Source organism: Rhinopithecus roxellana, chromosome 9 (assembly GCF_007565055.1).
Source record: "Rhinopithecus roxellana isolate Shanxi Qingling chromosome 9, ASM756505v1, whole genome shotgun sequence".
NCBI classification, from domain to species: domain Eukaryota; kingdom Metazoa; phylum Chordata; class Mammalia; order Primates; family Cercopithecidae; genus Rhinopithecus; species Rhinopithecus roxellana.
Window position 1 is genome coordinate 19945130 of NC_044557.1, and position 21755 is coordinate 19966884.

At 39.2% G+C, this 21755-nt stretch overlaps 1 protein-coding gene across 2 annotated transcripts in view; it reads right to left on the reverse strand.

Moving 5' to 3' along the window:
• ADAM9 (ADAM metallopeptidase domain 9) overlaps window positions 1–21755 on the reverse strand; it is a 119821-nt gene that overhangs the window by 37639 nt on the left and 60427 nt on the right. For both annotated transcript variants that reach the window (XR_004059244.1, XM_010385249.2), the window contains exons 13-14: window positions 15291–15383; window positions 14093–14288 (exon numbers count right to left, since the gene is read on the reverse strand). Coding sequence is in view for 1 of the 2 variants with exons in the window: in XM_010385249.2 (XP_010383551.1) it covers window positions 14093–14288; window positions 15291–15383 (289 nt within the window). In the remaining variant the exon portion in view is untranslated. The remainder of the gene's footprint in view (window positions 1–14092; window positions 14289–15290; window positions 15384–21755) is intronic.

Here is a 21755-nt window from a genome sequence, read left to right on the forward strand (position 1 = left end):
TAAACTATCATCTCTTCTGTGTCTCCAGCTTGCCAAACCATCCTACAAATCTGAGATTTTCAGTTGCTTACCATAATCGCATGAGCCAACTGCTTATAATAAATGAATAAATATATACATAATATGTATATATCCAATTGATATTGTTTTTCTGCAATCTAACTAATTCAGATTTTGGACCAACAGGGGTTCCAGAGGAACAGAACTTTGAGAATGAGTTTTCTGAATCAATTCCAAGGTTTCTAGAATGGGCTATCTAATCTGATTAGATTTTTAAAGACACCTACAACTCTGTTTCCAAAAGTAAACACAGTACTGATAGTTCATAGCATGATATAGTAATTGCAGTACAAAAACATATTACCACTAGAGACTCCTAATCAGACATTTACGAGAAGCAAGGATCTGGGTAACTATGTATAGGATACCTTCAAAAATTTTTCTCATACTAACAGCATGAGATTGCCTGGTTGCTTATTTTACCGGACAAAGTAGGGAAAGAAGATGATAAGCTCAGGGATTCCTAGTTCAAGTACCATATACGTGGGGCGGGGCACCAAGATGGCCGAATAAGAACAGCTCCAGCTTCCAGCTCCCAGCGTGAGCAACACAGAGGACAGGTGATTTCTGCATTTCCAACTGAGGTTCCGGGTTCATTTCACTGGGGCATGTTGGACAGTCGGTGCAGGACAGTGGGTGCAGTCCAACCAGCAAGAGCCAAAGCGGGGTGAGGCATTGCCTCACCGGGGAAGCACAAGCGGGAAGGGAATTCCTTTTCCTAGCCAAGGGAAACTGTGACATACAACACCTGGAAAATCGGGTCACTCCCACCATAATACTGCACTTTACCAAAGGTCTTAGCAAACGGGACACCAGAAGATTATATTCCGCGCCTGGCTAGGAGGGTCCCACGCCCACGGAGCCTCCCTCATTGCTAGCACAGTAGTCTGAAATCTAACTGCAAGGTGGCAGCAAGGCTGGGGGAGGGGTGCCTGCCACTGCTGAGGCTTAAGTAGGTAAACAAAGCGACCTGGAAGCTCGAACTGGGTGGAGCCCACCACAGCTCAAGGAGGCCTGCCTGCCTCTGTAGACTCCACCTCTGGGGACAGGGCATAGCTAAACAAAGAGCAGCAGAAACCTCTGCAGATGTAAATGTCCCTGTCTGACAACACTGAAGAGAGTAGTGATTCTCCCAACACGGAGGCTGAGATCTGAGAACGGACAGACTGCCTGCTCAAGTGGGTCCCTGATCCCCGAGTAGCCTAACTGGGAGAGCCTAAGTGGGAGTAGCCTCACAGGAGTGGACCTCAAGCAAACTCCAACAGACCTACAGCTGAGGGTCCGGACTTATAGAAGCAAAACTAAGAGAAAGCACATCCACACCAAAACCCCATCTGTATATCACCACCATCAAAGACCAAAGGTAGATAAAACCACAAAGATGGGGAAAAAGCAGTGCAGAACAGCTGAAAATTCAAAAAATCAGAGTCTCTCTCCCTCTTCAAAGGAACACAGCTCTGTGCCAGCAACGGAACAAAGCTGGATGTAGAACGACTTTGACGAGTTGAGAGAAGAAGTGAAGTTTCAGCCAATCAAACTTCTCAGAGCTAAAGGAGGAACTACGAACCCAGCGCAAAGAAACTAAACCTTGAAAAAAAGATTTGACAAATGGATAACTAGAATAACCAATGCAGAGAAGTCCATAAACGACCTGATAGAGATGAAAACCATGACACAAGTACGACGTGACAAATGCACAAGCTTCAGTAACCAACTCGATCAACTGGAAGAAAGAGTATCTATACTCTTTTCATTTGATTAAAGAACAAATGAATGAAATGAAGTGAGAAGAGAAGTTCAGAGAAAAAAAGAGAAAAAAGAAATGAACAAAGACTCCAAGAAATATGGGACTATATGAAAAGACCAAATCTATGTCGGATTGGTGTACCGGAAAGTGATGGGGAGAATGCAACCAAGTTCGAAAACACTCTGTAGGATATTATCCAGGAGAACTTCCCCAACCTAGCAAAGCAGGCCAACATTCAAATTCAGGAAATACAGGGAACGCCAAAAAGATACTCCTCGAGAAGAGTAACTCCAAGACACAAAATTGTCAGACTCACCAAAGTTGAAATGAAGGAAAAAATGTTAAGGGCAGCCAGAGAGAAAGGTCGGGTTACCCACAAAAGGAAGCCCATCAGACTAACAGCAGATCTCTCAGCAGAAACTCTACAAGCCAGAAGAGAGTGGGGGCCAATATTCAACGTTCTTAAAGAAAAGAATTTTAAACCCAGAATTTCATATCCAGCCAAACTAAGTTTCATAAGTGAAGGAGAAATAAAATCCTTTACAGATAAGCAAATGCTGAGCGATTTTGTCACCACCAGGCCTGCCTTACAACAGATCCTGAAGGAAGCACTAAACATGGGAAGGAATAACCAGTACCAGTCATTGCAAAAACATGCCAAAATGTAAAGACCATCGATGCTAGGAAGAAACTGCACCAACTAACGAGCAAATTAACCAGCTAACATCATAATGACAGCATCAAATTCACACAGAACAATATTAACCTTAAATGTAAAAGGGCTAAATGGTCCAATTAAAAGACACAGACTGGCAAACTGGATAAAGAGTCAAGCCCATCAGTTTGCTGTATTCAGGAGATCCATCTCACGAGCAGAGACACACATAGGTTCAAAATAAAGATTTGGAGGAAGATCTACCAAGCAAATGGAAACCAAAAAAAAAAGGCAGGGGTTGCAATCCTAGTCTCTGATAAAACAGACTTTAAACCATCAAAGATCAAAAGAGACAAAGAAGGCCACTACATAATGGTAAACGGATCAATTCAACAACAAGAGCTAACTATCCTAAATATATATGCACCCAATACAGGAGCACCCAGATTCATAAAGGAAGTCCTTAGAGACTTACAAAGAGACTTAGACTCCCATACAATAATAATGGGAGACTTTAACACCCCACTGTCAACATTAGATCAACGAGACAGAAAAAGTTAACAAGGGTATCCAGGAATTGAATTCAATCTGCACCAAGCAGACCCAATAGACATCTACAGAACTCTCCACCCCAAATCAACAAAATACACATTCTTCTCAGCACCACATCACACTTATTCCAAAATTGACCACATCGTTGGAAGTAAAGCACTCCGCAGCAAATGTAAAAGAACAGAAATTATAACAAACTGTCTCTCAGACCACAGTGCAATCAAACTAGAACTCAAGACTAAGAAACTCAATCAAAACCACTCAACTACATGGAAACTGAACAACCTGCTCCTGAATGACTACTGGGTACATAACAAAATGAAGGCAGAAATAAAGATGTTCTTTGAAATCAATGAGAACAAAGATACAACATACCAGAATCTCTGGGACACATTTAAAGCAGTGTGTAAAGGGAAATTTATAGCACTAAATGCCCACAAGAGAAAGCAGGAAAGATCTAAAATTGACACCCTAACATCACAATTAAAAGAACTAGAGAAGCAAGAGCAAACACATTCAAAAGGTAGCAGAAGGCAAGAAATAACGAAGATCAGAGCAGAACTGAAGGAGATAGAGACACAAAAAAACCTTCAAAAAATCCATGATTCCAGGAGCTGGTTTCTTGAAAACAACAAAATTCACAGACCGCTAGCAAGACTAATAAAGAAGAAAAGAGAGAAGAATCAAATAGATGCAATAAAAAATGATAAAGGGGATATCACCACCGACCCCACAGAAATACAAACTACCATCAGAGAATACTATAAACACCTCTACACAAATAAACTAGAAAACCTAGAAGAAATGGAAAAATTCCTGGACACATACACTCTCCCAAGACTAAACTAGGAAGAAGTTGAATCCCTGAATAGACCAATAGCAGGCTCTGAAATTGAGGCAATAATTAATAGCCTACCAAACAAAAAAAGTCCAGCACCAGACAGATTCATGGCTGAATTCTACCAGAGGTACAAGGAGGAGCTGGTACCATTCCTTCTGAAACTATTCCAATCAATAGAAAAAGAGGGAATCCTCCCTAACTCATTTTATGAGGCCGACATCATCCTGATACCAAAGCCTGGCAGAGACACAATAAAAAAAGAGAATTTTAGACCAAAATCCCTGATGAACATCAATGCAAAAATCCTCAATAAAATACTGGCAAACCGAATCCAGTAGCACATCAAAAAGCTTATCCACCACGATCAAGTGGGCTTCATCCCTGGGATGCAAGGCTGGTTCAACATATGCAAATCAGTAAACGTAATCCAGCATATAAACAGAACCAAAGACAAGAACCACATGATTATCTCAATAGATGCAGAAAAGGCCTTTGACAAAATTCAACAGCCCTTCATGCTAAAAACGCTCAATAAATTCGGTATTGATGGAACGTATCTCAAAATAATAAGAGCTATTTATGACAAACCCACAGCCAATATCATACTGAATGGGCAAAAACTGGAAGAATTCCCCTTAAAAGCTGGCACAAGACAGGGATGTCCTCTCTCACCACTCCTATTCAACATAGTGTTGGAAGTTCTGGCCAGGGCAATCAGGCAAGAGAAAGAAATAAAGGGTATTCAATTAGGAAAAGAAGAAGTCAAATTGTCCCTGTTTGCAGATGACATGATTGTCTATTTAGAAAACCCCATCATCTCAGCCCCAAAGCTCCTCAAGCTGATGAGCAACTTCAGCAAAGTCTCAGGATTCAAAATTAATGTGCAAAAATCACAAGCATTCTTATACACCAATAAGAGACAAACAGAGAGCCAAATCATGAATGAACTCCCATTCGCAATTGCTTCAAAGAGAATAAAATACCTAGGAATCCAACTTACAAGGGATGTGAAGGACCTCTTCAAGCAGAACTACAAACCACTGCTCAGTGAAATAAAAGAGGACACAAACATATGGAAGAGCATTCCATGGTCATGGATAGGAAGAATCAATAGCGTGAAAATGGCCATACTGCCCAAAGTAATGTATAGATTCAATGCCATCCCCATTAAGCTACCAATGACTTTCTTCACAGAATTGGAAAAAGCTACTTTAAAGTTCATATGGAACCAAAAAAGAGCCCGCATTGCCAAGACAATCCTGTCAAAAGAACAAAGCTGAAGGCATCACACTACCTGACTTCAAACTATACTACAAGGCTACAGTAACCAAAACAGCATGGTACTGGTACCAAAACAGAGATATAGACCAATGGAACAGAACAGAGCCCTCAGAAATAATACCACACATCTACAACCATCTGATCTTTGACAAACCTGACAAAAACAAGAAATGGGGAAAGGATTCCTTATTTAATAAATGGTGCAGGGAAAACTGGCTAGCCATAAGTAGAAAGCTGAAACTGGATCCCTTCCTTACTCTTCATACAAAAATTAATTCAAGATGGATTAGAAACTTAAATGTTAGACCTAAAACCATAAAAACCCTAGAAGAAAACCTAAGTAATACCATTCAGGACACAGGCATGGGCAAGGACTTCATGTCTAAAACACCAAAAGCAATGGCAACAAAAGCCAAAATTGACAAATGAGATCTAATTAAACTAAAGAGCTTCTGCACAGCAAAAGAAACTACCATCAGAGTGAAGAGGCAACCTACAGAATGGGAGAAAAGTTTTGCAATCTACTCATCTGACAAAGCGCTAATATCCAGAATCTACAAAGAACTCAAACAAATTTACAAGAAATAAAGGGTATTCAATTAGGAAAAGAACAAACAACCCCATCAAAAAGTGGGCAAAGGATATAACAGACACCTCTCAAAAGAAGACATTTATGCAGCCAACAGACACGAAAAAATGCTCATCATCACTAGCCATCAGAGAAATGCAAATCAAAACCACAATGAGATACCATCTTACACCAGTTAGAATGGCAATCATTAAAAAGTCAGGAAACAACACGTGCTGGAGAGGATGTGGAGAAATAGGAACACTTTTACACTGTTGGTGGGACTGTAAATTAGTTCAACCATTGTGAAAGACAGTGTGGCAATTCCTCAAGGATCTAGAATCAAAAATACCATTTGACCCAGCAATCCCATTACTGAGCATATACCCAAAGGATTACAAATCATTCTACTGTAAAGACACATGTACACATATGTTTATTGCAGCACTGTTCACAATAGCAAAGACTTGGAAACAACCCAGATGTCCATCAATGATAGACTGGATAAAGAAAATGTGGCACATATACACCATGGAATATTATGCAGCCATAAAAAAGGATGCGTTCATGTCCTTTGTAGGGACATGGATGCAGCTGGAAACCATCATTCTCAGCAAACTATCGCAAGAACAAAAAACCAAATACCACATGTTCTCACTCATAGGTGGAAACTGAACAATGAGATCACTTGGACACAGGAAGGGGAACGTCACACACCTGGGCCTGCTGTGGAGTCGGGGGAGGGGGGAGGGATAGCATTAAGAGATATACCTAATGTAAATGACGAGTTAATGGGTGCAGCACACCAACATGGCACATGTATACATATGTAACAAACCTGCATGTTGTACACATGTACCCTAGAACATAAAGTATAATTAAAAAAAAAAAAAAGCACCATATAAGTGACCTGAAATTTTCTCTGTGTGCCCTAAAGGACAGCCATATCGCCAGTAGTTGCAGAGCTGAGACTGTTGAAAATCAAACCTAGAATCTTATCCTGTGACTGGCTGAAAGCAAATTGAACTCCTAGCCTTGTAGGGTATCTACTGTTAAATTGAGGGTAGACCGGCAAGGAACTGGTTCTTGAAAGTTGGAATGAGGACATGTGGGGAGACTTTGATAAAGCTGGGTACACTGAGCCTCCAAACTGTTTGTTTGTTTTGAGATACAGTCTTGCTCTGTTGCCCAGGCTGGAGTGCAGTGGCACGATCTCAGCTAATTGCAATCTCCACCTCCCAGGTTCAAGCAATTCTCCTGCCTCATCCTCCCAAGTAGCTGGGACTATAGGAGTGCACCACTACGCCTGGCTAATTTTTGTGTTTTTAATGGAGACAGGGCTTCACCATGTTGGCTAGGCTGGTCTCGAACTCCTGACCTCAAGTGATCTGTTTGCCTCACCTCCCAAAGTGCTGGAATTACAGGCAACTGGCTGAGCCTCTAAATTCTGATGAGTCGTCTTTGCCAGTGGAAACAGCGTCTCCACCATCTGAGGGGACTAACCCTGTATTGCCTGAGGAAACTGTAATAGCCTCCCTGGAGGCACTTGCCATGCAGGACAATGCCAATTTCCCTCAGGATCCACCTCTAAAATACCTCATTGCTTCTAAACCTATAACTAGACTCAAGTCATAGAAAATGCCCCTAAAGGTGAAATACTAAACACGACCCATGAGGAGGTTCACCACACTCCAAGACTACTTGAATTTTCTAATTTACAGAAAAAAATCCAGGGAACATGTGTGGTAAGGGATATTAAGGGTGTGAGATAATGGTGGGAGGAATATAAAGTTGGATTGGGATGAATTTATTGATGAGGACTCACAAATCTGAGAGTCTGCACTGAATGTTGCCATTCAGGGAGTTAGAAAGGTCTCTAACAGTTTGTTCTGCTGACTGGCTGAAATGTGACGCAAAAGGCAGCTCACAGTGAGCAAGTCAGGAATGCAGGGCCTGTCTCAGTTTAATGCAGAGAAAGGGATCCAAAGTCTGAGGGAGACTAAAATGTTGGAGTCAATTTGTCCCTTCAGATGTATTTACCCACCCTGGAGGAATTCGGAAAACACACCTTTTACCAAGACTGTAGGAAATAAATTTGTGAGGGAGGCCTAGCATCCTTGAAAAGCTCTGTGATCACTCTTATCTAAAGGGCAGACCTTGTAGTAGGAGCAATGGCCACTGAGTTGGGAAACTTAAATGCAATGAAAGTATCAGATCCTAGATGATAGGAAAGTGTCAACATTCAACCACCAAAGGCAAGGTGGGCATGGTTACCATAATGGAGAGCAGAGTCAAAGGAGCAATCAGAATAACCTGACCCATGTAAAAACTTATGGCATTGGCTAGTTGATCACACTGTTTCTGTCTAGAGTAGAAGCAAGATAGGCAGCTTCCCATAGTCTTACTTGATCTGTCCCCTCTAAAATTCATGTTGAAATTTAATTGCCATTGTGACAGTATTAAGAGGTGGGACCTTTAAGAGGTGATTAGGCCATGATGGCTCTGCCCTCTGGGATAAGATTAATATTGTTATCAAAGGGTGCGTTTGGCTCCACTTTGTCTCTTGCCCATCCACCTTCCGTCATGTGATGGCTCAGCAAAACAACCCTCATCAGGTGGCAGCACCTTTATCTCGACCTCCCAGCCTCCAGAAGTCAATAAATTTCTGTTCACTACTAATTACCCGGTCTGTAGCATTTTGTTATAATAGCACAAAATAGACTGAGACAGAATTGATCAGACTAAGACATTGTGCACTGAGAAAAAAATTAGACCTTTCAGAACACAGAAACCTATATCTGAAATAATTCAGCAAACCCAAAATGTCATTGTGGCCAACAAGTCAGAGTACAGGCTTATGAAGGTCAGGTGACTGATGAAGTTTTATCTCAGGTCCATCTCACAGCAGGCCTAGTGGGTCCCTGAACCCACCTTGTGGGTTTTTTCCCACAGTTCCAGAATGCATAATTGAAACAGACCACACTCAACAGCTGGCAGAATCGCCACACTGGTTCCCTGACCTGTGGAGTGACGGCCATTATGGTAATAAAGGCCAGGTGGAACCCACTAGAAAGTGCCTCTACCTAGGAAAACAGTAAGCCAGAAGCAATACCACATCTCTGAAGGGACTGCAGAGATTTGTGTCAACATCAAGGACTTGAAAGATGCAGGGGTGAGGACTCTCATCACATCTCCATTCAACTTGCCTATCTGGCCTGTGCAGAAGACAGACAGATCTTGGACAATGACAGTGGATTATTATAAGCTTAGCTAAGTGGTGACTCCAATTGAAGCTGCTATACCAAATGTATTTCATTGCTTGAGCAAATTAACACATCCCCTAATACATGATATGCAGCTATGATCTGAAAAATACCTTTACCTATACCCATCCACACAGCCTATCAGAAGCAGCTGCTTTCAGCTGGCAAGGCCAGCAATACACCTTCACTGTCCCACTTAGGAAGAATATCAACTCTAGAGCCCCATGTCATAATTTAGTTTGGGGGATCTTGATTACCTTTTCCTTCCACAAAATATCACACTAGTCATTGAAGACATTATGCTCATTAGACCTAGTGAGCAAGAAGAAGCAACTATTCTTGATACTGGACTGGCAAGATATCTGCACGACAGAAAGTAGAAAATAAATGTGATAAAAATTCAGGTGACTTCTACCAGTGAAATTTCTAGATGTCCAGTGGTGTGAGGCATGTCAAGATATCCTTTCTAAGGGGAAGGAGAAGTTGCATCTGGCCACTCCCACAACCAACAGAATGGCACAATGTTGAGTGGTCCATCTGGATTTCTGAAGGCAAAATATTCCTCATTTGGTTGTGTAACTCTGGCCCATTTACCCAGTGACCCAAAAAGCCGGTAGTTTCGAGCAAGGCCCAGAACAAAGGGAAACTCTGCAATAGGCCCAGGCTGTCAGGCAAGACGCTCTGCTGCTTAGCCCACTTGATCGAGTGGTGTTTGAAGCAGCAGTTACAGATAGAAATCAAACAGTGCTTGAACCAGCAGTTACAGACAGAAATGCTGTTTAGCGCCTCTGACAGTTCCCTATAGGTCAGGTGCAGTGCAGGCATTTAGGATTTTGGAGCAAAGCCTTGTGATCCTCTGTGAATAACTACTCTCCTTTTGAGAAAAAACTATTGGCCTGCTACTGGGCCTTAAAGGAGAAACTGACCATGTAACCATGGGCCACTCACCAAGTTACCATTCAACCTGAGTTGCCCATCATAAACTGGATGTCATCTGACTCACCAAGCTATAAAGCTGAGCATGTGCAGCAGCACCCCATCATGAAATGGAAGTGCTACGTATGTAATTGGGCCCAACCAAGGCCTGGAAGGCACAAGTTACATAAAGAAGTACCCCAAAAGCCCCTGCTCCCCACTCCTGCTACACTACATTTTCTCTCCTAGTCAGCAATTACAACCTCATGGGGAATTTCCTACCCATCAGGTGACAATGGAAAAGAAGACAGAGACCTGGTTTGCAGATGATTCTACATGATATGAAGAACCAAAAGTGGATGACTGTAGCACTTGCAGCCCCTTTCTGGGACATACCTGAAGTGCAGCTGGTTGTTCACTTTCCTTGGAAGAAGAAATAGCCAGATGTGATTAAATACCAGTTTATGGGCTACGCCAATGCCTGGGTTGTATGGCAAAGATATTTGTGTCCCACGTGAATGTTCACCAAAGGGTGACCTCAGTAGAGGAGAATTTTAATAATCAAGTAGACAGGATGACTCATTCTTTCCCCAGCCAACTATTCTAATCCATGTGCTCAGGAAACAAGTACTCACAGTGGCAGAGCTGGAAGCAATGCATGGGCTCAGCATCATGGACTTCCTCTCAACAACTGACCTGGCTGCTGCTAAGTGCCCAAATTCTCCAGTAGCAAAGTCCAATCCTGAGTCCCCAGTATGACACCATTCCCTAGGTTAGTCAGTCAGCTGCCTGGTGGCAGGCTGATTTTTCCCCTTCCATCATGAAAGAGGCAATGCTTTGTTCTTACTGGGATAGACACGCACTCTTGATATAGATTTGCCATCCCTGTAGCAACACTCCTGTGAACTACCAAAACTACCTTCTGTGGATGTACAAAATTCCTCCCCCACCATCATAATATTCTACACAGCACTACTTCAAACCAAAGAATTCACTTGATAGCAAAAAAAGTGAGGTAATGGGCCTTTGCACATGGAATTCACTAGTCTTACCATGTTCCTTCCCCACCATCCTGAAGCAGCTGGCTGACAGCATGGTGGAAATGCCTTTTGGAGACTCAGTTACAGTGCCACTAAGTAGCAATACCTTACAGTGCTGGGGCAAGGTTCTCCGAAAGGCTGTATATGCTCTCAGTCAGCAGCCAACATCTAATGCTGTTTTTCCCATAACCAGATTCATGTGTCCAGGTATCAAGGGGTAGGAAATGGGAGGAACACCACTCAACATTATCCATAGTGACCCACTAGCAAAATTTTGTTTCCTGTTCCCATGACTTTATGCTCTACTGGACTAGAGGCTTTAGTTCCAAAGGGAGGACTGCTGCCACCAGGAGCCACAATAATGATTCCACTGAACTAGAAATTAAGCCAGCAGCCCAGTCACAATGGCTCCTCATACCTCTGAGTCAACAGGCAAAGAAGGCAGTTTCTATGCCAGGTAGAATTACTGATCCGAACTACCAAAGGAAAATTGGCCTACTACTCCACAATGGAGGCAAGGAAGAGTATGTCTAGAATGCTGGAGATCCCTTAGGGCATCTCTTAATGTTACCATGCTCCATGATCAAGTTTAAGTTCAATGGAAAACTATAACAACCCAATGTAGGCAGGACTACAAATGGCCCAGACCCTTCAAGAATGACAGTTTGGGTCACCCGCACAGATAAAGAACCAGAAACAGCTAATGTGCTTGCTGAAGGCAAAGGGAATACAGAACGGGTGGAAGTTAGTTATAAATACCAGCTACAACCACGTGACCAATTACAGAAACAAAGACTGTTTCATTAAGAATAGCTGCATGTATGTATGTGTGTGTGCATACACACACACATATATTGAGCAAATATGTTTTCATTCCTTATACCTTTATCATGCAACATAAGATATATTGACTTGATATTATAGTATTTAAGTATTGTTCATTTTACATCCCAGTATTTAAGTTATGGGATATCAAGAAGAAGAATAAACATCACTCAAAGACTTTACCTCCTTTTCTGGGAAAGAGGTCAGTAAGGTTTTAGTTGTATGCAGGACAGTGGTATTATATCATGCTGGTGGAATTATGCCCTTAACAAGGTCCACATTTGGAGATTTGGTATGGTTTAACAAGGTGTCTAGTTGACAAGGAGGGGATTTTTGATTAGGGTTAATTTTACCCTTTTTAGTAAGGTTAATTTGATCCATAGAATTCCCAGATATTTAATCAAACATAATTACGGATGTCTCTGTAAGGGTGATTTTGGATGAGATTAACATTGAAATCAGTAGACTGAGTAAAGCAGATTGCCCTCCCTATTGGAGGTAGGCCTCATCCAATCAATTTTAAACTTGAACGAAAAGGCCAGTCCTCCCTGAAGTAAGAGAAAAGTCTTCCTGAAGGTCTTTGGAGTGAGACATCAGCTGTTTTCCTGCCTCTGGAATTGAACTGAAACACTAGCTCTTCCACGGTCATGAGCCTGCCAGACTTCTAATTGGAACTATACCATCAGCTCTACAGGGTCTCCAGATTGCTGACTCTCCCTGCAGATCTGACACTTAGCAGCCTCCACAATCACACAGCCAATTCATATATGGGCTCATGCTATTATGCAGGATTTATTACATGAATCTAATATATCAGAGTCCTCCAGGAGAATATATTCGATTTTCATGTAATAAATATATAAGATTACACATTTAATATAGTATATATGTAAATTATATATTACATATTAATATTAGATTCATGTAATAAGTCCTCCAGATTATATATATAGTAATATCTACAGTAATGTGTCACTTAACAACAGGGATATGATCTGAGAAGTGAGTTCTAAACATAAACATAGAAAAACATAAACATAGAAAAGATATCTAAACATATCTAAACATAGAAACATTACAGTAAAAATACAGCCTTATAATTTTATGAGACCACTGTTGTATATGCAGTCTCTCACTGACCAAAATGTTGTTATGTGGTATACAACTGTATACATAAACACACAACACAATGGTTCCATTTATCTGGAGAACACTAACTATACAGAGGGAAAACAGTCAAGACTGAAGAGGAACAGAGGACTTCTGTTCAGACTTATTTGAACAAATTGAAATAAATAGAATACTCAATGCCACTAATCAACTGAAGGCACAATCAGGCCTATGGTTAACAATATACAAGTCAATTAATGGAAAGTACATAGGAAATTAACCAAACCAAAAGAGAGAGAGAGAGAAACAGATAGAGAATTAGTAACTCTAGAGAAATCAGGAAAGTAATTATAACTTACTATATAGTTTAGTTGTGAAGAGCATTAATGTGGCCATTATACAATACACAGTCAACACTGCCCTAACTAAAATTACAATTAATCCATATTGGGAGGATGAAGAATGGAAAATGAGCATAGGTATGACGGGAGTTGTTACGGGTTGAAAGAAGAGAAGGAAAGAAAACTAACTCATCTTCTACAGTGAAAAATTAATAACTAATGCCTAGAACAAAAAATTCAAAACGTAGCATTGCCAAGAGATTATCTAAAAACTTAGCACAAGTTAACAAAAATCTTAGCCAGAAAAGGTAAAACTGCCTCAAGTGATAGGAATACTGGGTGGGAACAGTCCTTATTTGTTCATACTATGCATTATACAACAATTTGGCTCTTTATGTGTATGCCCTCGATAAAAATAAGAACTTTAAAAAGCAAAAATACATAAATTTTTTTAAAATCCCAAATATCTATCGGTAAGAGAATAACTAAATCATGATCCATTTATCTAATGGAATACTTTAATATACTATGATATAAATATATCAATATAGATGAATTTCAAGAAAATTCTGAGTGAACAATGCAAACAGCAGACCCATGTGCACAATTCAACATTATTAAAACTAGAGGATACTACAAATGTATCTGTGCGTGTGTGTGCACAATACACAAAAAAACATAAAAAGATATAGATGGTAAAAGTTAGAAAACATCAACTGAATCTGTGCATACTAAATTCATGATCATGACTGCCTCCAAAGAAGGAAGAAAGGAAATATGATGAGAAACAAGAGAGCCTCAACTTTATCAATAATGTTTCATTACCTTTTTTAAAATATCTAAATCAAAAATAAATAATATCAAAGCAATCAATTATAAATGATGATATCTTACTTGAGCCAAAGATGACTTGACACTGAGCATCATAATACTGGCACATGCCGTTGTAGCAATAGGCTTTGTTATTCTGGCAAGGATATCCATTCTGAATAAAAACATCTGGCTGACAGAACTGAGAAGAACCATTGCAATACTCTGGAACATCACACTCACTGGTTTTTCCTCGGCATAAAGTACCTCCTGGAAGGAACTAGTGAAATAAAATGCAATTAAACAGAAGTATCAGGATAACGTCCACCAATTAATCAAATGTGAAACCACAGAATTTACATCTACAAAGCATTCTAACAATAACAAAAGATTAAATAACCCAATAGAAAAATGAACAATGGCTAACAATAGGTAATTCATGTAAGTCCTAACTATGGAAAGTAAAGAAACATGACCTCATTTGTAACCAAAAGAAATGCAAACTAAATAAAAATACAAGAACCCTTTACACCTACTGAACTAACTAGGAGTATAGTGCTCACTAGTAACCAATATTGGCATAAGGAAACAAGTATTTGATAACACTGTTGGTAGAAGTACAGACTGGCACATTTGTGAAAGATATATAAAATGTATATCAAAACTTAGTATGAATATTCTGCACCAGTGATTTCTCTTATAAGCAGTAATTGGAAGCAATCAAAATGTTCATCATTAGTTAACTAAAGAAATTATAGTACAACTGTATAAGTAATATTACTTAAATAACCATGTATTATAGAACTACATGAATGGGGAAAAAAAAGTTCATGGTGTCATATTGAAAAAAGCAAGTAATAAAAATAATATGTATCTGTGCTTACCCACTTAACACACATACACATATACAATCACATTTGTATAGAAAAAATGTGATTATATTAACAAATTATCAACAATGGCTACCTGAAGAGTATAAAATAATAGAGGCTCTTTCATGCTCTACTTTCTATGGTTTTGTGTTATTTAATTATTGCTAACAAGCATACATGTTACTCTAAAAATCAGAAAAAAAAAATGTTTCTACTTAGAAAACAATCTCAACAGACCGTTTAACGTAAAAGAGTGTGCTTTAAAATTACACACAAGTGGCATAAAATTTTTCCCATGACCATAAAATAAAAATAGTGCTCACTCAGAAATCTCAAAAAACAAATTTTGATATACACAGATTTTCCTTTTCTTTTTTTTTTTTTGTTCCCAAGAGGGAGGAATTCCTTACCCGACAGTCTTTACAACAGTCACCATATGCACACTCAGCAAATGATTTAAGCTTACAGGTACTTCCTTCACAGCAAGGGTCCAATTCACATTCCTGTGAACATAAAATGACTGTCAATAAAGAAATTAGTTATTGACATTAATATTCATTAATAAAATTCTTATCTTACACCTAAAATCTACTTCATTCTAACATGATTGTAGCAGTTACCCTCCAGAAACAGTCGCTTACTGTTTCTGGATTTAACAGTGTCTCTTCAGACTCAAGTATTTAGGTCTCAACATATTTCAAAGGAAAGAAATCATATAGTATGTGCCTTACTTAGTCTGTTTAGAATGCCATAACAAAATACCACAGGTTTAAACTGCAGAAATTTATTTTCTCACAGTTCTTGAGGCTAGAAATCCAAGATCAAGGTTCCTACTAGTTCTGTTTCTGGTGAGGACTCTCTTCCTGGCTTGCAGAGGGCTGCCTTCTTTCTGTGTGCTAACATAGCCCTTCCTCAGTGCATGTGGGCAGAGAGAAGGCAAGATGTTTGGTGTCTCTTCTTACAAGGACACTGATCCTAGTGGATCAGGGCCCCACCCTTATGACCTCATTTAACTTTAATTACTTCCTTAAAGGCCCCATTTCCAAATGTAGCCATGCTGGTGGTTGGGTTCTAACACATGAGTTTTGGGGAAGCACAAACATTCCGTTCATAACAGTACGTCTGATGATCACAGAGAGGTTAGCAACCATAAAGACATTTATCTTCATGCTCAGGGTCTAACTCCTCTGTTGGGTGGCTCTTCACCCTAGTTGAACACTCTTTTTACCTTGCTTGGCTTCTCTCACCATACTCTGGGCCACCATGGCTCCTTCTTACCCCCAAACTCCCACCCACAGAGACATCTTCTCTGTTAAAATAGCAATGTCAATGTTCTGTTCTGTATTCTGTGGTACAGCTTTATAAGGTGTTATCACTAAGGAAAACTGGCTGAAAAGTATATAGGACTCTATATTATTTTTTTTTTTTTTTTTTTTTTTTGAGACGGAGTCTTGCTCTGCGCCCAGGCTGGAGTGCAGTGGCCGGATCTCAGCTCACTGCAAGCTCCGCCTCCCGGGTTCCCGCCATTCTCCTGCCTCAGCCTCCCCAGTAGCTGGGACTACAGGCGCCGCCACCTCGCCCGGCTAGTTTTTTTTTTTTTTTGTATTTTTTAGTAGAGACGGGGTTTCACCGTATTAGCCAGGATGGTCTCGATCTCCTGACCTCGTGATCCGCCCGTCTCGGCCTCCCAAAGTGCTGGGATTACAGGCTTGAGCCACCGCGCCCGGCCTGGACTCTATATTATTTTACAACTTCCTGTCAGATTATAATTATTTCATAATAAACATTTAAAAATAGATGAACTTTAATACACATCTTGAAATATACCAAAAAAAGGTCAAAATGCATCATGGAACTAAATGTGAAACCTAAAACTATAAAACTTCTAGGAGAAAACCTTTGCATTCTAACAATAACAAAAGATTAAATAACCCAATAGAAAAATGAACAATGGCTAGAGTAGGCAAGAAGTCCTTAGATAGGACACCAAAAGAACAATCGATAAAATTATAAGTTTATAAAATAAACTTCATCAACATGTAAAAGTTCTGCTCTTCAAAAGATACTGCTAAGCTAATTAAAGGCAAGCTACAACTTGGAAAAATATTGACAATCTGATAGAGAACTTGTATACAGAATATACAAAGTATTCTCAAAACTCAATAATAAGTAACCAAAATTTTTAAATGAGGGGAAAGAGGTGAACAGTCATATCACCACAAGATAGCCTGATGGCAAATAAGCACATGAAAACACACTCAACGAATCATTAGTCACTAAAGAAATGCAAATAAAACCTCAATGAGGCACCACCTCACACTCAATAGAATGGCTAAAATTAAAAAGACTCACCACATGAAGTATTGGTGAGGATACGAAACAATAAGAACTCTCATACACTAAGGATGGAAATGAGAAATGGTACAATTACTTTAGAAAACAGTTTGAGAGTTTCTTGAAAAGTTAAATACCTCTACCATCTAACCAAGTCATTCCACTCCGGGGCATTTACCCAAGAGAATTAAAAACGTAAGTTCACATAAAGATTTGTAGGTGAATGCTGACCAGTTCAAAAACACTGCAGGACAGTTGGCTTCATGAAAGAATAGGGAATCAGGAAATAGACAATGTATATAAGAACTTAGGTTATCGTAAAGGAACCTTTTTAAATGGTTCCACAACAACTGATCATTAGTGGATAAGTTTAATTTCCAAGCTTACTCCACATGCCCCCTCCTTAAAGAGCTAACATAAAAATTTTAAATTTAACAAAAACTAAAATAATTTGTAGAGGGGCTATGATGATGATCTATATATAAGAATACTAAAAGCCAGCTAAAGATACAAATTTATGAAACCATTATGGGAAAAAAATTAGTAAATTTGCCTTCATTTAAATTTTAAATTTCAACATAAAATGTAACCTATGAAAAGTTAAATAAGCTATAAATAAAGAATATTAGAACATATATAACAAAGGAGTTATGTCCATCTTATAGAAAGAGGCCTAAAAATCAATTTAAAATAAGATTCAATGAACCAAGAGAACTGATAAAAAATACATAAAATAATAATTCATAGAAGAAAATGATGCCTATAATCTATAATCACATGAAAATCTGTAAACTAAAACAGTATCTTCTTATTTTTTACCCATCAGCTTGCCAAAATTAAGAAAACATATTATCCTGTGCTGGTAAGACTATGGATACACAATGGCATAATATACTGTTGTCAGAAATGCAAACTGACCCAGACTATTTATAGGAAATTCATTAGTTTCTGATATAAGTTAAAATGTACATGCTTTTAGATCCAATAATTTTACCTTTATGTATAATAGCTATCATAGAAAAATATTTGTATATATACACATGACGTGTGTATATCTATATATAGACACATGAGGTGTGTATGTCTGTATATATACACATGAGGTGTGTACAAGGATGTATATTGCAGCACTGTTTACAACAGAAAACACTAATTATAGTAATTAGAGTATGGTTAAATAAATCATAGTAAATCCTTATATTGGAATACTGTTCAGCAAATTAAAGGGTGATGTCTACACAATAAAACGATACAGAAAAATGTCCAGGATATCGAAATAGAAAAAAATCTGCACACAACAGATTTTAAGTCAATTTTAAACAATATTAAATCTGATTTTATTTATACACAAAAACAAAAGCCAGAGTGGCATCACCAAAATGGGAGAATAGAAAGCCCTGGATTCTCCTTCCTCCAACAGGCAGGGCTGCAATAAACATCCCTGTACACATCCCATGTGCATATATACAAATATTTCTCTAAGACAGTTACATAAAGGTAGAATTACTAGATCTAAAAGCATGTGCATTTTAACTTTTATTGGAGGCTAACAAATTTCCTATAAAAAGTCAGCAATTCAAGAGTAACACACTAATCAATTCCCTTTGTAAGAAATCCAGAAACTAGTTGAGAGGCTACTACATCGCAGGCAATTGTAAAACCAGCCACACTGAAACCAGTAGGAAAACTGGAGATCCTTTCTCGCCACAATCCCAACCCATGACATGGCATATAAGATCAGGAGGAAACAGCTCTCAGTATCTCCCTGAGGAGAGAAAGAGTTGGGCCACACATCCAATATTACAGTTTTTTAGAGTGCTTCCTGAGGGACTACCTTCTATCTCATCTGTCTCTGATGACATATAGGACCTGGAATATATTAGGTCCCTGGGGGTTTCAGAGAACAAAGGTGGCAGGTTAGACTAGCATGTGGACACTTGCCACAGCTCCTCATTCTGTCTCAACACAAAGTAAATGGATAATAATAATAATACTTAAAAAAAAAAAAAAAGCTCCTAGCTTCTCCTGAAGGAGGACCACACACCAAATGCTACAATTTTTCTAGGAGCTACCCAAGGAATTGGCTTTTAAACTCTCTCTTCTCTCAGAGCACAGATGGAGCTGGTATATGCTAGATCCCTGAAGGCCACAAAGAACAAAGGTGGTTGTTCCAACTATTGCTCAGACACTTGCCACAGTTCCTCTACCCAGTTTAACACAGTGATTTAAAAAAATAATAAATAAATAAATAAATAAAATACCACTTCCAAGCTTTGCCCTGAAAAGAGAAACAGTTGGACCATGTGTCACATGTTGCAACTTTTCTAGTGATTGCCCAACAAATCACTTCTTTCTCCCCTTTCGGAACACTGATGGGCTCCAGCACAGTGTAGACACCAGGGGGCTAACAACAACAGAAACAGCAGTTTTAACAAACATGAAAGTTTGAGAGGCCCAAAAAAGCTCTGGCCAGGTTAATTAGTGAAGAAGGTCTTCTCACTATTCTTCAGGGCTGAAGAATACACCAACTTAATGGAAAAATGCAACAGAGGAGTTCAACAGCAGATCAGAGCAAACAGAAGGAAGATTCAACAAACCCAAAGTCAGGTTACCTTATCAAGTCAGAGGAGCAAAAAGAAAAATAAATACAAGTGAATAAAGCTTAAGGGATTTATGAGACAGCATCAAGAGACCAATATACACACTGTGGCAATCTCACAAGGAGCAGACAAAGTACCAAAAAGCTTATTTCAAAGAGGTAGTGGGTGAAATTTTCCCAAATCTGGGGAAAGAAATGGACATCCACATGCAGGAACCCCGAATCTTAAGTAAGAGGAATCGAAAGAAATGAACACCAAGAAACATTACAATCAAATTATCAAAAGACAAAGACAGAGAATTTTGAAAAGCAGTAAGAAAGACAGCAACTCATCACACACAAGGGAACCCGCATCAGGCCATTAGTGGATTTTTCAGCAGAAATCTTGTAGACCAGAAGGGAATGAGGTGACATATTAAAGTAATGAAAGAAAAAATTGCCAATAAGAATCCTATATCTGGCAAAACTATCCTTTAAAAATGAAGAAGACATTAAGACTTTCCTAGAAAAACAAAAGCAGAGGAGTTCATCATGACTAGACCTTTCTTCTAAGAAATGTGAAATGGAGTTCTTCAACTTGAAATGAAAGACTGCTAGACAGCAACACAGGAGCATAAGAAAGTATAAAATTAGGCCGGGCGCGGTGGCTCAAGCCTGTAATCTCAGCACTTTGGGAGGCCGAGACGGGCGGATCACAAGGTCAGGAGATCGAGACCATCCTGGCTAACCTGGTGAAACCCCCTCTCCTACTAAAAAATACAAAAAAACTAGCCAGGCGAGGTGGCGGGCGCCTGTAGTCCCAGCTACTCAGGAGGCTGAGGCAGGAGAATGCCGTGAACCCGAAAGGCAGAGCTTGCAGTGAGCTGAGATCCGGCCACTGCACTCCAGTTTGGGCGACAGAGCAAGACTCCGTCTCAAAAAAAAAAGAAAGTATAAAATTAATTAGTAAGAATAAATATATAGACAAATGCAAAATACTGGATTGCTGTTAATGGTACTGAGTAAATCACTTTCACTTCTAGTGTAAATTTAGAAGAAAAAGCATAAAATATAACTACAGGCCGGGCACAGTGGCTCACGCCTGTAATCCCAGCACTTTGGGAGGCCGAGGCAGGCAGATCACTTGAGGTCAAGAGTTTGAGACCAGCCTGGACAACATGGTGAAACCCCCGTCTCCACTAAAAATACAAAAATTAGGCAATCATGGTGGCAGGCACCTGTAATCCCAGCTACTCGGGAGGCTGAGGCAGAAGAATCACTTGAACCCAGGAGGCAGAGGTTGCAGTGAGCCATGGCACCATTACACTCCAGCCTGGACAAGAGCAAAACTCCATCTCAAAAACAAAAACAAAAACAAACTAAAAAATATGTTGAAAGATACACAGTATTAATGGATTGTAAACTGTAACAACAACATAAACTGTGTAATGGGAGAACTTAAAGTGAAGAGTTTTTGTTTGTAATTGACGTTAAGTTGTTATCAGCTTAAAAATACTGCTATTACTACAAGGTATTTTATGTGCACGCTAAGGTAACCATAAACAAATACCTATAGAAGGAAGTTACATAAAAGAAAAAGGAATAGGGATAAAAGAACATCAACACACAAACAAAATCAAAAAAATACAAAAGAAAACAGCAAGAAAGGGCAGACAAAAGAGCTACAAGACAAAAAACATTTAAAACAATCACAGTAAATCTTTTCCTATCAAGAATTACTTTAAATGTAAATATGTTAAACTCCCCAACAAAAACACATAGTACACTGAATGGATAAAAACAAAAACAAAAACAAAATTAAACTATATGCTGTCTACAAGAGACTCACTATAGTTCTAAGGACATATATAGGCTGAAAGTGAAGAATGGATAAACATATTCCATGCAAATGGTAACCACAGAGAGCAAGGGTAGCTAAACCTATATCAAAGAAAAAAGACTC